This window comes from Ammospiza nelsoni, chromosome 15, assembly GCF_027579445.1.
Source record: "Ammospiza nelsoni isolate bAmmNel1 chromosome 15, bAmmNel1.pri, whole genome shotgun sequence".
Classification (NCBI taxonomy): domain Eukaryota; kingdom Metazoa; phylum Chordata; class Aves; order Passeriformes; family Passerellidae; genus Ammospiza; species Ammospiza nelsoni.
Genome location: NC_080647.1, coordinates 18,856,077 through 18,869,348, shown reverse-complemented (window position 1 = coordinate 18,869,348; position 13,272 = coordinate 18,856,077). Strand labels below are relative to the sequence as shown.

The 13,272-nt window shown below is 56.9% G+C and overlaps 1 protein-coding gene across 2 annotated transcripts; it reads left to right on the top strand.

The window, feature by feature from the left end:
- Positions 1-2,209: 2,209 nt before the first annotated feature.
- Positions 2,210-13,118, top strand: LOC132079880 (endothelin receptor type B-like). 2 transcript variants are annotated; one of them, XM_059482724.1, is made up of 9 exons: positions 2,216-2,324; positions 2,406-2,490; positions 6,253-6,770; positions 7,621-7,733; positions 8,202-8,406; positions 9,019-9,168; positions 9,905-10,038; positions 11,233-11,341; positions 11,976-13,118. In XM_059482724.1, exons 3-9 carry the CDS (start codon positions 6,288-6,290, stop codon positions 12,123-12,125), a joined length of 1,344 nt encoding a protein of 447 aa, XP_059338707.1. In that variant the 5' UTR covers positions 2,216-2,324; positions 2,406-2,490; positions 6,253-6,287; the 3' UTR covers positions 12,126-13,118. The 2 variants fall into 2 exon arrangements, with proteins under 2 accessions (XP_059338706.1, XP_059338707.1); XM_059482723.1 differs by lacking the exon at positions 2,406-2,490 and having other exon boundaries at positions 2,210-2,324.
- The last annotated feature ends 154 nt before the right edge of the window (positions 13,119-13,272 follow it).

Below are 13,272 nucleotides of genomic sequence, written 5' to 3'. Positions count from 1 at the left end.
CAAATACACTCAGCATCTCAGTCAGATGACACCAGGCCTCTCAAAAGCAGGATTTGCCAGCTGACAACCCTGTAAAAACGTTTTCCTGAGGGATTTGTCCCTGCAGGTCCCCAGCAGTCGCTTCTCTGTGATGTTTTACCTGCCTGAATTCCCGAGGGATATCTCTGAGCTCTCCTGCTCAGCTCCCAGAGGAGAGGCTGTTTGTGGTGCCTCCAGGGATGTTCCCTCCTGCCAGGCATTCCTGATTTCCCACAGCATTTGGGATAACACAGACCCACACTGGGCATGGGGCTCCTCCAGCTGGACTGAAATGGGGTCAGGGTCGGGCTGTGGAGAGCAATTAGTGCCCTAATTAGTGCCATAATTAGAGCAATTAGTGGGAGGTCTGGGAGCACCTCCATCCCCTCCTGTGCCCATCCCAGGGCACACAGCTGCATTCCCCCTGCCATGGGGTGAGCGCCCAGATGTTGGGAGGGGAAAGGAGAACCTCCCAAATGATTCTCCAGATGTTTCTCTGCTCCATGGCCTCACCTGTAAATCGGATTCCATTCAATCTCCTCACCCCAAAGCAGAGCCCAGCTGAGCCTCTGTGGGGCAGCTCCCACCTGTCCCATGCAGGTCACACCCTGTGATTCCAGCTGGGAGCAGCAGCCATCCCCCTCACCAACCCCTGCCTGGCAAAGCTGTTCCTGTGGCTTGGACAAAGCCATTGGCACATTCCCACAGCTGGCACAGCCCTGAGGGATGGGTGCCCTGGGCTGAGGCCTCAGGGATCCCTGGAGGCTGTGCTGCTTTCCTGCTGGGACACACAGCGCGGCATGTGGCCTGGCTTTGGGCTTTCATTCTCACCATTGATGGGACTCAGCACCAGCCCCGGACCCCAGGCTGTGTCAGGGCCCCCCTGGCTGGGCAAGGCTGGGCTTTCCTGGGGTCTCCAGGGCTTGGAGCCATCCTTTGTCCCCAGCAGAACAGAGGGGGCCATTCATGGCCTGTCCCGTGCAGGAACGTGACTGGCCCAGAATAGGCAGGGAGGGGGGCCCTGCACGCCCCAAACCCCTCTGTGTTGGGGAGGAGAGCCCAGGAAAAGCTGCAGCTCCTCACAGAGGCCAAAGGGTTTAGGGGTGGTTAAATCCATGGATTGTGCCCCGGGCAGAGGAGCCTTTGAGGGGCTCTCCCTGCTCTGCCTGGGATGGAGAGGGCACAGGGGACAGGGACAGGGCCAGGTCACCTCCTGCTGCCCTTCAGAGCCTCCAGCTGGCAATGGACTTGTCTGCTCCCAGAGCAAAATCCAGCCCCAGAGCCCCAGGGATGCACCAAGGTGCAGGAATGACTCACTGAGCTCCAGAGTCAACTCTGGGACACAGAAGGTGGAAACATCTCTGGGTGTTACTGGACAAAATGGGACAGAGCTGAGTGCTTCAGGCAAGGCCAGAGATGGGCTGTGTCCTTCCAGCCCAGCCCAGCAAACCTGGCTTTTCCTGCTGTCCTTCACACCAAACCTGGCTTTATTTCCATGTCCTTCCCACTAAACCTGGCTTTTCCTGCTGTCCTTCCCACTTAAACCTGGCTCTACCTCTGTGTCCTTCCCACTAAACCTGCCTTTATTTCCATGTCCTTCCACTAAACCTGGCTTTTCCTGATGTCCTTCCCACTTAACCCTGGCTTTATTTCCATGTCCTTCCCACTAAACCTGGCTCTACCTCTGTGTCCTTCCCACTAAACCTGGTTTTGTTTCCATGTCCTTCCCACTAAACCTGGTTTTGTTTCCATGTCCTTCCCACTTAAACCTGGCTCTACCTCTGTGCCCTTCCCACTGAACCTGGTTTCACCTCCATATTCTTCTCACTAAACCTGGCTTTATTTCCATGTCCTCCCCACTAAACCTGGCTTTTCCTGCATACACAGACGATTTCTGCCCTATGTACAAACCCTGACCACTGAGCAGAGCCAGGCTGCTGCAGTTCTCACCAGGAGCTTTGCACAAACCCTGTGCTGAGGATCGTGTCCCTCACCGAGCAGGCAGTGGCAGCCCCGCGCAGCTTTATTTGTTTGTTATTGTCACTCCTCCCCAGAGCTGTCCCGTGTTTCTCCCGCCTTTCCCTCCTCCATCCCCATCCCCATCAGCCATTGGCGCAGGGGCTGAGCTGGGGGAGCCCTGGGATGTTCTATAAAACCACCCACGGCAGCAAGGAGCGTTTTCCACAGCTCCAGCCCCTCTCAAACGCCAAGCCCAGCATCCAGAGCAGTGCAGCTCCCCCAGGACATGCCCAGCAGGGGGAAGGAGCCCTGAGGAGCAGCTCCCACACTCCAGGGGCAGCAGGAAGGTAACTCCAAGGAAAGCTTTGCTCTCCTGTGCATTAACCTGCAGACAAAATGATTCCTTGTGTCTGGGGGAATTTTTGCAGCTCCCTCTGCGGAAGGTGCTGGAGGCACCACGGTGGCTGGACAAGGTGCAGGATGTGGCAGGAGAGGAGGAATCAGCACACCTGGGTGGGAGCTCCTCCTGCTGCCGGGCTGGGCTCAGGGCAGGGAGCCCCGGGGGTGGGATGTGCTGCTGTCACCTCTCCTCCATCCACAGAGGTTGTGCTGCAATATTTGCCCACAGAAAAGCTGTGCTTGGTGTCTGCAGAGCTGAGCCTGGAGAGGTGGAACTGCTCTGAAGGGAGGGAGAGGAGGAGGAGGATGGAGGGAGAGGCTGCTGGGTGTGGGGATGGAGGTGCTGGGCTCTCCTGGGCTCCCAGGGAAGAGGGATTCCAATCCCACCCACGGCACCTTCCAGCCAGAATCAGCTCTGGAGGGTTGAGGTGACAGTTTTCGGTCTGAGTTTCTCTCTGGGAGTCTCCATGTCAGCATTCCAGTGGCTTCAGCTGCCATCTGGGCTCAGCACAGTTAAAATTCCCACTGGGATGGGTGAAAGCAGTTCTGGATCTGGATCTGGGGTTTAACCGTGCTGGTGTTGGTTTCCCATCTAAACAAGGTTCTTGATGCTCCTGTGCCTCAGTTTCCCTCAGCTGAGGAAGGGCTGTGCTTCCAAGCACTCCAAGATGGCAAGAGCAAGGAGTAAATGGGCAGCTGGACAGGAGCAAACATTTTCTCTTTGCCTGAATTTTGGGTTTAATAAGATTTGATGCAGTTTAGGGCGAGCTGGGGAGGAAGTGTTTTCCTCTCCAGTGCTCTGTGGTTGTGTCCTGGAGGGGCTGGGCAGGAGCTGTGTCCTGTGATCCTCCCTCACATGAGCTCCTCTCCAAGCCCCAGGGGTTTTGTGCTTCTGCATTTTTCTTTACCAGAGCTCAGAGGCCTGGCTGGGCTCATGAAACAGCTGTGGGGGGCTGTGGGGGGCTCTGGGCACGTTCCCTGTCCCAGGGGTGCTCTGGCACTTTCTGCCAGTGTCACCTCTGTCCCCCAGACAATGGCTGTGCCATCCAGAGCTGTCCCTGAGAGCTCTTGGGGACCCCAGGCAGGAATTCTGAGCAGGGTCTGCCCTCTCCTGAGAGCTGCAATCCTGTGGGCACGGTGGGGAGCAGAGCTGGGCACACCCCCCGTGGGCACCGATGCCAGGCATGGCTGGGGGGGACAGCGAGGCTGAAATCCCTGGAACAGCTCAGAGGCTCAGAGCAGGGATTGTGCCCAGGTTTGTGATCCTTTGGGGTGTTTATCCATCTCTCCCTTGCTTCCTTCACCCTTCCCAGCCCAGCCCAGGCATTCCCACAAAGGCTGAGCCCCGGGGGAGGCACAGCTGTGCCCACAGGAGCTGTGGGCAGTCCTGGGGCTCCTGCCTGGCCTGGCCACCTCCTCCAGGGTGGGAGCTGTGCTGGGCCCAGAATTGCCCTGGCCATGGGCAGGGAGAGCCCTGCTGCAGCTGGAGTGCCTTGGCTGTCACTCCCAGCTGAACAGAGCTGGGATATGGAACAGTTACAGAAATGGGAGCAGCTCCCGGGGTGCAGCGGGTTTGGGATCAGACCCCAGCTCTGCCTGGAGGAGTCAGAGCAGAGCTTGAGCCCCTGCTCTGCTCCCAGTCAGGCTCCCTGGTCCCTGATCCCTGCCTCATTGTTCCCTGGAGCAGGGAAATCCCAGGCACTCTCACAAAGGCTCCAGTTCCCAGCCCAGCCACAGCCATTTCTTCTTCCCCCAGAGCTGGGAAGTTTCACAGTTTGACAAAAGTGTTCCTTATTCACTCCAACCAGGAGTCCCAGATTTATCCCTGTTTGAGGAACAGGTTGGAGTTTGCTCCTTCTCTGGGCTCATTTCCAGCCTGGCTCTCCCTGAGCCCCCTCCTCAATCCTCCCCTGGGATGGAGCCACCCCCAGCTCCCTCCTGTGTTTATGGGGCAGCCCCTGGGCTCCTCCTGCCTGCTCAGAGCTCAGCACAGCAAAACCACCCTGGGGACACTCCAGCCATGGAGACCTTTCCCTGTGCCAGCAGCCAGGGCTGGAGGGAGCCCAGGGAGAGTCACAGCCCCGGGCAGGGCAGCAGGGGCTGGGGAGGAAGGGCAGGGAGGGGCTGGGCAGCTCCTCATTGATGGGGTGAGGAAGGGCAGGGAGGGGCTGTGCTGCTGCACACCCATGGCTGAGAGCTCAGCAATCAGGGTGGCCCTGCTGCAAAAGCCCTGCAGCGTTTCCCCAGCAGGGCTGTGCTGAGCCCTCCCTTTGCAGGGGCAGCCCTGGGACCAGCTGGGCAGGGGGATGGTGGTGAGGCTTCAGTTTCCCCCTGGAATGAGCTGGAAAAGTACTGCTGGTTCTCTGGAGCCTGAGGTGGGGCTGCAGAGCTGCCCAGATGGGCAGGCATTGACAGAGGCGCCCCAAAAGTGCAGCCTCAACCTGTCAGGAGCTAAATGGCCCAAAACGAAACCCTACAGTCCTGACAGGAGGGGGAGGTTGGGCTGTGCTCCCAGGGAACAGGCAGAGGAGCAGAGAGAACAGCCCCAGGATGGGCCAGGGGACATCAGGGTGGGCACCAGGAGGAATTTCCCCATGGAAAGGGTGGTCAGGCCTTGGAAGGGGCTGCCCAGGGAAATTTGGAGTGCCCAGCCCTGCAGGTGTCCAGAGAACACCTGGACTCAGAGCTCTGGGCTTCTGAGGAGGTGGGGATTGGGCACAGGTTGGACTCAGTGATCCTGTGGGCTTGGGTGATCCCAGGAGGGATTGGGACTGCCCAGGAGCAGCAATGCAGGAGGTGCAGCCCCTGCTGCCACAGTCCCTGAGCACAGACAGGTGTCCCAGCCCCTGCAGGGCCACGTCACAGGCACAAGGGACAGTTTGTTCTCCTTCCACTTTGTTCTACTGCACTGTTTAAATTTAGCAGCACAAACCCCACCCACAGGGTCAGCAGCTCTGACCTGGTGGGATCCAATCTGGCATCGTTTGCTTGCTATGATGATGGAGCTCTCCAGCAACTCATAAATAGAATTGAATCATAAAATAGAATATCCCAGCTTGGAAGGGACCCCCAGGGATCACCCAGCTCAGCCCCTCTTCCTGCATGGACCCCTCAAAATCCCACCCTGGGCATCCCTGGAGCACTGTCCAAACCCTCCTGGAGCTCTGGCAGCCTTGGGGCTGTGCCCATTCCCTGGGCAGTCTGGGCAGTGCTCAGCATCCTCTGGGGCAGGACCTTTCCCTGAGCTCCAGCCTATCCCTCCTTGGCACAGCTCCAGCTGTTCCCTGGGTCTGGCCCCGCTCACAGAGAGCAGAGATCAGGGCTGCCTCTTGTGAGGAGCTTTCAGACCCCAGTGAGGTCTGACCTCAGCCTCCTCCTCTGCAGGCTGGACAACTTTCATCTCTCCATGCTCTGCTACATAATTTCTCTCCCTGCTCCCTTTCTCCCCTGGCAGATCCCACAGGACCCCCAGGACACCCCACAAGCACCATGAGCACTCCTGCAGCCCCCTCCTCAGCAGGACCCATCCCCTTCCATGCCCTGGCCATTGTCCTGAGCTGCCTCTCCTTGTTCTTCACAAGAACAAGTGCATGAGGAGCGGCCCCAAAGTGCTCATGGCCCCTGGGCAACCTGCTCTACATCCTCTACAAAGCACTGGAGAGGAAAACACTGCCTCCCCAGCTCGCCTTAAACTGAATCAAATCTGTTGTTAAAACCAAATCTGCTGTTAAACACAAATCTGTTGTTAAACCAAATCTGTTGTAAAACCAGTGAGGTCCGACCTCAGCCTCCTCCTCTGCAGGCTGAACAACTCTCCTCTCTCTCTCCATCCTCTGCTAAACAATTTCTCTCCCTGCTCCCTTTCTCCCCTGGCAGATCCCAGGACACCCCCAGGACACCCCACAAGCACCATGAGCACTCCTGCAGCCCCCAGCCTGGCTGTGCCCTCCTCAGCAGGACCCATCCCCTTCCCTGCCACCCTGGCCATTGTGCTGAGCTGCCTGCTCTCGGGGGCGCACAGCCAGACCCCCGGACCCCTCCAGGAGAGCGCGGTGCCCCTGGGGGAGCTGGGCCGGGAGCAGCCCCAGGGCCTGGTGCATCTTGGGCTGCCGGGGGCCGTGCCCAACGCGTCGGGCGCCGCCGGGAGCCGTCCCTCGGAGGCGCCGCTGCTGCCCGTGTGCGCCCGGCCCGCCGACATCCGCCACGCCTTCAAGTACATCAACACCATCGTGTCCTGCACCATCTTCGTCGTGGGCATCATCGGCAACTCCACGCTGCTGCGCATCATCTACAAGAACAAGTGCATGAGGAACGGCCCCAACGTGCTCATCGCCAGCCTGGCCCTGGGCGACCTGCTCTACATCCTCATCGCGCTGCCCATCAACGTCTACAAGGTGGGCTCTGCCTGGCACGGCGGGCACGGGGCTGCTCTGCATCCCTGGGGGCTGGGAGGGGCTCCTGCACGGGCTGTGCCTGCCCCTGCATTCCTGGAAATGGCCAAGGCCAGCCTGGATGGGGCTGGGAGCAGCCTGGGGTGGTGGAGGTGTCCCTGCCATGGCAAGGGTGGGATGGGATGGGACGAGATGGGATGGGCTTTGAGGTGCCTCAGAAACCCTTCTGGGGTTCCATGGTTTGTGTTGCTGCTGAGGCCCAAGGAGAGCTGGGATGGGTGGTTGGTTCTGGGGTAGGCTCAGGAAGGGCTCCAGGGACAAGGGGGACAGGAGGGTTGTGAACTCAGCCTCAGTCTCCTCTGGAATGAGTGGCCTGGATTTCTCCAGCTGTCAGGACACATCGTCCCCACCTCTGCTTGTCCTGGCTGAGCGTGGGGCCACAGAGCCCATCCTGTGTGCTCGGGGATCAGAACCTGCAAAAGGCTCAGGACACACGGCTCTGGAGCTGGCCAGGCTGGATTCTGGCTGTGTCAGAGCATGAGTTTGATTCTCACTTTGAAAACAATCCAAAGCAGCCTTGTGTGGAGTTTAGGACTCAGATCCATTCAAAAGCCCCCAGGCTCTGGAGTCAGGAACTGGTGTCTGGACCGCCCTTCATCTCTGTGTCCAGTCAGGGAAATGAAAGTTTCCCAGTGCCAGCAAACTGTGGGAAAGTGCCCACATTCCCAATGGTGGGAAGCTCAGGGAGCTCTCCCTGCTCTCTGTGGGCTCCCCACAGCCCTGGGTGCACCCCCAGAGAGGAAGCTGGGAGAACATTCCCAAAGCAGCCTGCTAACCTGTGGGTCCTCCCCAGCTCCTGGCCAAGGACTGGCCCTTCGGCGTGCAGGTCTGCAAGCTGGTGCCCTTCATCCAGAAAGCCTCTGTGGGCATCACAGTGCTCAGCCTCTGTGCCCTCAGCATCGACAGGTGAGACACAACAGCCACCCCAGCCCTGTCCTGCCTGCCCTGTCCATTGGTGGGAACCAGAGGCAGAACCAGGAGCTCATTCCCAGGCCAGTGCCAAGATGGGCACAGACTGCTGTCATGTGGAGCTGCAACCCAGCAGGAACTCTCTGGTGACAGAGCTGAAATCCTGCTGGGAAAGGCTGAGGGGAGGATCAGGGTGTGGGTGGGGTGGTGAGGAAGAGTGGCCAAGGACAGCCCCATCCCATCCCATCCCATCCCATCCCATCCCATCCCATCCCATCCCATCCCATCCCATCCCATCCCATCCCATCCGTCCTCTGAGCCCCTGCTTCCCATTCCCACACCTGGGAAGGTTCAGAGGTGGAGGGAAAGGACCTTTGGGGACAATTCTAACCCACACCCTCAGCTCCCCTCCCTGGCTGCTTTTCTCTCTCCCATCTGCTTCTGTGCCATTCCCACCCTGGGCAGGTACCGAGCCGTGGCGTCCTGGAGCCGGATCCAGGGCATTGGGATCCCCATGTGGAAGGCTGTGGAGGTGCTGCTGATCTGGGCAGTGGCCATTGTGCTGGCCGTGCCCGAGGCCATCGCCTTCGACATGGTGGAGCTGAGCTACTGGGAGCAGCACCTGTGGGTGTGCATGCTGGCCTCGGAGCAGAAATCCCGCTTCATGAGGGTACCTGTGCATCCCAACCCCAATCCTAATCCCAATCCCAACCCCAATCCCAATCCCAACCCTGTGACGGTGTTCACAGGGGTCTGAGGATGAGGGAGGAGACAAGGATCTGAGTCCATGTTTCAGAAGGCTGATTTATTATTTTATCATATATATGATATTAAAACTATACTAAAAGAATAGAAGAAAGGATTTCATCACAAGGCTGGCTAAGAATAGAAAAAGAAAGGAGTGATAACAAAGGCTTGTGACTCTCAGAGAGTCCGAGCCAGCTGACTGTGATTGGCCATTAATTAGAAACAACCACATGAGACCAATCACAGATGCACCTGTTGCATCCCACAGCAGCAGATAACCATTGTTTGCATTTTGTTCCTGAGGCCTCCCAGCTTCTCAGGAGGAAAAATCCTAAGGAAAGGATTTTTCATAAAAGATGTCTGTGACACAACCCCAATCCCAATCCTGCTTCAAGAGAGTACCTGTGCATCCCCATCCCCATCCCAATCCCAATCCCAATCCCAATCCCGCTCCAGGAGGGTACATGTGCACCTCCCAAGTCCCCTCTGCTGCCCTGGCCCCATTTCCAGCTGCCCTCTCTCCCTTTCCCCACAGTTCTACCGGGATGTGAAGGACTGGTGGCTTTTTGGCTTCTATTTCTGCCTGCCCTTGGTGTGCACGGGCATCTTCTACACCCTCATGTCCTGTGAGATGCTGAGCAAGAGGAACGGGATGAGGATCGCTCTGAATGACCACATGAAACGGGTGAGAGAGCAAGGAGGAATGCTGGCACCCCAAAGAGAGGGAGTGCTCTCAGAGGGGGGATACTTCCCATCCCTCTGAAGGACAGGATGAGCTGGCAGAGCCTCACAGAGGATCTTGGCATGTTGGTGCAGGGATTACACCAGGGAAAAGGGCTTCAGCTCCATAATCTCCAGCATTAAGGATGACCTCAAACCCTTCTGGCTTCATTGGAGCTCTCCTGGTCATTTATCCCAGCCCACACCACACTGGACCAAAGGCTGGATGTGCCAAATCCCAGCCAAGGGGTGCAGGGAAGAGTTCACTGTCCCCTCCCACACTTTGGGAATGATTCCCTGAGGAATCAAAGGCTGGATGTGCCAAATCCCAGACAAGGGTGCAGGGAAGAGTTCACTGTCCCCTCCCACGTTTTGGGAATGATTCCCTGAGGAGCTCCAGTGGTTGCCACGTTAGCAGTGTGCTGGGTGGGCGCAGGAGGCCCCGTGTCCCAGGGAACACCATCCCAGCAGAGCCACCCAGCAGTGGTGGGGAGGGGTCTGTCCAGGTGGAGCTGTGCTGCCCTGCCCCTTTCTGCAGCCTGGAGCTGGTGCAGGGCTCCAGGACCAACCTGGGCTGGTGGGAAATGTCCCTGCCCATGGTGAGACGAGCTTTAAGGTTCCCTCCAATCCAAACCATTCCACCATGCCACGATTTGGGATCTGCTCCCCCGTGCTCATCCTGCCCCTGCCCTGTCTGGCAGCGCCGGGAGGTGGCCAAGACCGTGTTCTGCCTGGTGGTGATCTTTGCTCTCTGCTGGCTGCCCCTGCACCTCAGCCGCATCCTCAAGAAAACCATCTACGACCAGACGGACCCCAACCGCTGCGAGCTGCTCAGGTACGGTGTGGGAACCCAGAACATCCCTCTGCTGCCCAGGACAGCCAGGACCCCATCCAGGGGGCTCAGAGACCCTGGCACAGAGCCCAAAACACCTGTGGGTTTGATTATGACCCGTGGAGCAAATCACCAACCTTAGATGAAGGTCAGCCAGCCACAACAGTTTAGGTAGAATAACAGTGAAGTTATCACGGGGTGGAAAAGTAGATTTTGGGGGTTTTTGGTATGGGGGTTCAGGAGGTAAGATGGAGGGATCTGGGTGCGTCCAGCCTTTCTCCTTCTTCTTCTGGGCCTCCATCTTCTGCTGTGATGTTGGCACTTGCAGATTGGTTTAGAGTAGAAGCTCACTGTCTAACATAGGTGATGGGTATTGGAAAGTAACTGTAAACATTGCACATGTAGTTTTTAGTATAAAGACCCAACACTGCCCTGGGGCAGGCAGAGTGCCTGGAACTGTCCTGCTGGACAGACCTTGGCAGGACAGGAGAAAGAATTTTATAGATAAGATACAATAAACAACCTTGAGACCAAGAAACGAAGAGCCCTGACTCCTTCTTCAAGCTCAGGCTGGGAAAAGAGACTTTCTAACTCTTCTCAGAGTCACTGTGACCAGCTAGAGATCCCAACAGTAGAGCCCCAGCAGGGGACACCAGCCTGGGACCTCCCTGGCACCTGCACAGGCCCTGCTGGGTGGGACCAGGCTGGGGGAGCTGCCTTCCACCTCCTGCTTTCAGTAATTCCTTGCCCAGACTGCACTGCCCTCCTGATGGGCACAGAGAGGGCAGGGGGATGTGAGAAGGGTTAAATTAAATTTTGGAATGTCTCTGTGAGGCTGAGGTCTCCTGGGCATAGCAGGGCTGAGGGTTCCTCACTTTCTGCCAGGTGGGAGATGCCCATCTCCCTCCCCTTCCACCCACCAGCCAAAATCCAGCCCAGGCCAGGGGCTGCAGCTGTGCTGGGGTTTGGGAACATCAGGAGCACCAGGAGAAATCACAGCTCCTGCTCTTGGCTTCCTTAGGGAATGCTCCATGCAAGGAAAAGTGTTTTTTTTCTCGGGGAAGGATGGATATGTGCTCAGCTCGGTTATCAGTCACTGCTCCTCCACAGAAGCAGGATCCCAGGGCAGGCAGTTTGGAAATTCCCTCTGTTCTCCATGAGCTTCTGACACATCTGTTATCTCCCTTCCCATCTCAGCTTCCTCCTGGTGATGGATTATTTTGGGATCAACATGGCCTCCCTCAACTCCTGCATCAACCCCGTGGCTCTGTACTTTGTCAGCCGGAAATTCAAGAACTGCTTCCAGGTAGGAATGACCAGGGGCACAAGCTGATCTTATTCCTCATCCCAAATTTTCCCTGTTAGATCCCTCTCTTCCCCAAGTACACCAGAGCTCAGTGTCCTGCTGGGGGAGGCTTTTGCCAGAGCAGGATTTAGGACAATCTCAAAATTCCCTGTCACTCTGGGACAGGAACATCCCCACAGTCAATCAGACCAGGGGCTGGGGCTGCTGCAGACTTTGAACCCAAGATTTTGGGAGATAATTGTCAGGAGTAGTGAAGCCCTGAGAAAGAAAGGGAAGGAGATTGGGATGGGATGGGATGGGATGGGATGGGATGGGATGGGATGGGATGGGATGGGATGGGATGGGATGGGAGTTGAGTCCACCTGTTGGGATGGGAGCTAAGCATCACCTGTAATTTCTGTCCCCTAATGATAAGAACACATAATTACAAAAAATGCCCCAAATTTCAGTGTCCTCATTTCCCACCCTCACCACCATCCTGGAAAACCCACTCCCAGCAGAGCTGCAGGACAGCAAGGCTCAGCAATTCCCAGCCTGGCTCTGTGCAGGGACACCTGCTGGCACATTATGGGAATATTCCCTCCTCTTTCCCCATATCCCACACGTGTGACCTCTCCCCCTTGTGTCTCCCCAGTCCTGCCTGTGCTGCTGGTGCCAGAGGCCGGCCCTGAGCATCACCCCCACGGATGAGAAGGGCTCTGTTGGCAAGTGGAAAGCCACGGGGCAGGAGCTGGGGCTGGACAGGAGCAGCTCCCGCCTGAGCAACAAGTACAGCTCCTCCTAAAGCCGGGTCACTGTCCAGGACAAGGCACAGGGACAGCAGGACCCCTCCGATCCTCCCCCGGGCTCTCCCTGGCTGGGCCTGGATCTGCTTTGCTGCTGTGTCCTCACCCAGCTGGAAGGAGCTGGAGCACTCCCCAGGACCTGCTCCAAGCCCTGACCCCAGAGGTCCCCTCAGGAGAGGGAAGGGCATTCACATCCTCACAGGATTTTTCATTTCCTCACAGGAAAGCCAAGGGACTTCTGGCCATTGCCTCGGGGTGGAACGTGGGGTTGGGGGATGCGTGTGGGAAGGGAAGCAACATTGGGGTGGTCACCCTGTGGGGTGAGGAGGAGAGGGAGAGTGACAATTCCCAGCTGTAAAAGCCAAGCAAAGCCTGGATAAATCCCTGTGAGGCACAGAGATGTCCTTGTGGTCATGTGGAGGTGGGAAAGGCAGTGGAGAAGGTCCAGTCTCAGCTGGAAGAGCCACTAGAGCAAAGTAAAACATGGGAAAGGGCCCTCTCGAATTGATTATTGGCAATAATTCATCCCCCAGGTGATGTGCCAGCAATTCTCAAGGCCAGGTTGGGCAGGGCTTGGAGGACCCTGGGATAGGGGAAGGAGTCCCTGCCCATGGCAGAGGTGGGAGGAGAGGGAGTGGAGGTCCCTCCCAACACAAACCAGTCTGTGACTGCAATCCATGTGACTCCATGTGACTGAGAATCCATGTGATCCCATTCTAACGTTCTTGCCAAAACTTCCAGAAAAACTACATCAAAAAGTTGTATTTATCAGGCTTTTGATGATTCTTTGCTCATTTTCCCACATCTCTCTTTTCCTTCTTTCCCCCTTCTACCTTGTCATAGAAAGAAATGGAGAGAGGAAAAGGGGAGAAGAGACAAGACCTGCAATTAAAACATTCTCCAGGTGTTGGGGTGGGCTTTTAGCTTAACTTTCACTCAAATGTAAATGTTTTACAAATAAATCGTAAAAGACAAATGGGTTTCAAGGAAAACAGACTGAGGAATATCAACACAGCCCACTTTCCCAATCCGCAGAGCAAAAATTTTCCCAAATTTGGAGAATTTTCCAAAATTTCCCAATCTGTGGAGCAGTCTGTCTCCACGTTCTATGACTTTCCATCCCTGTGCTGAGCAGAACACATCATG

Bases quoted from the DNA above. Each gene is read 5' to 3' on its own strand.
- LOC132079880 (XM_059482723.1), top strand. From the start codon at position 6,288: ATGAGCACTCCTGCAGCCCCCAGCCTGGCTGTGCCCTCCTCAGCAGGA. The intron at 8,407-9,018 runs GTACCTGTGCAT...CTTTCCCCACAG, and splicing joins AGAAATCCCGCTTCATGAGG to TTCTACCGGGATGTGAAGGA. The intron at 11,342-11,975 runs GTAGGAATGACC...GTGTCTCCCCAG, and splicing joins AATTCAAGAACTGCTTCCAG to TCCTGCCTGTGCTGCTGGTG.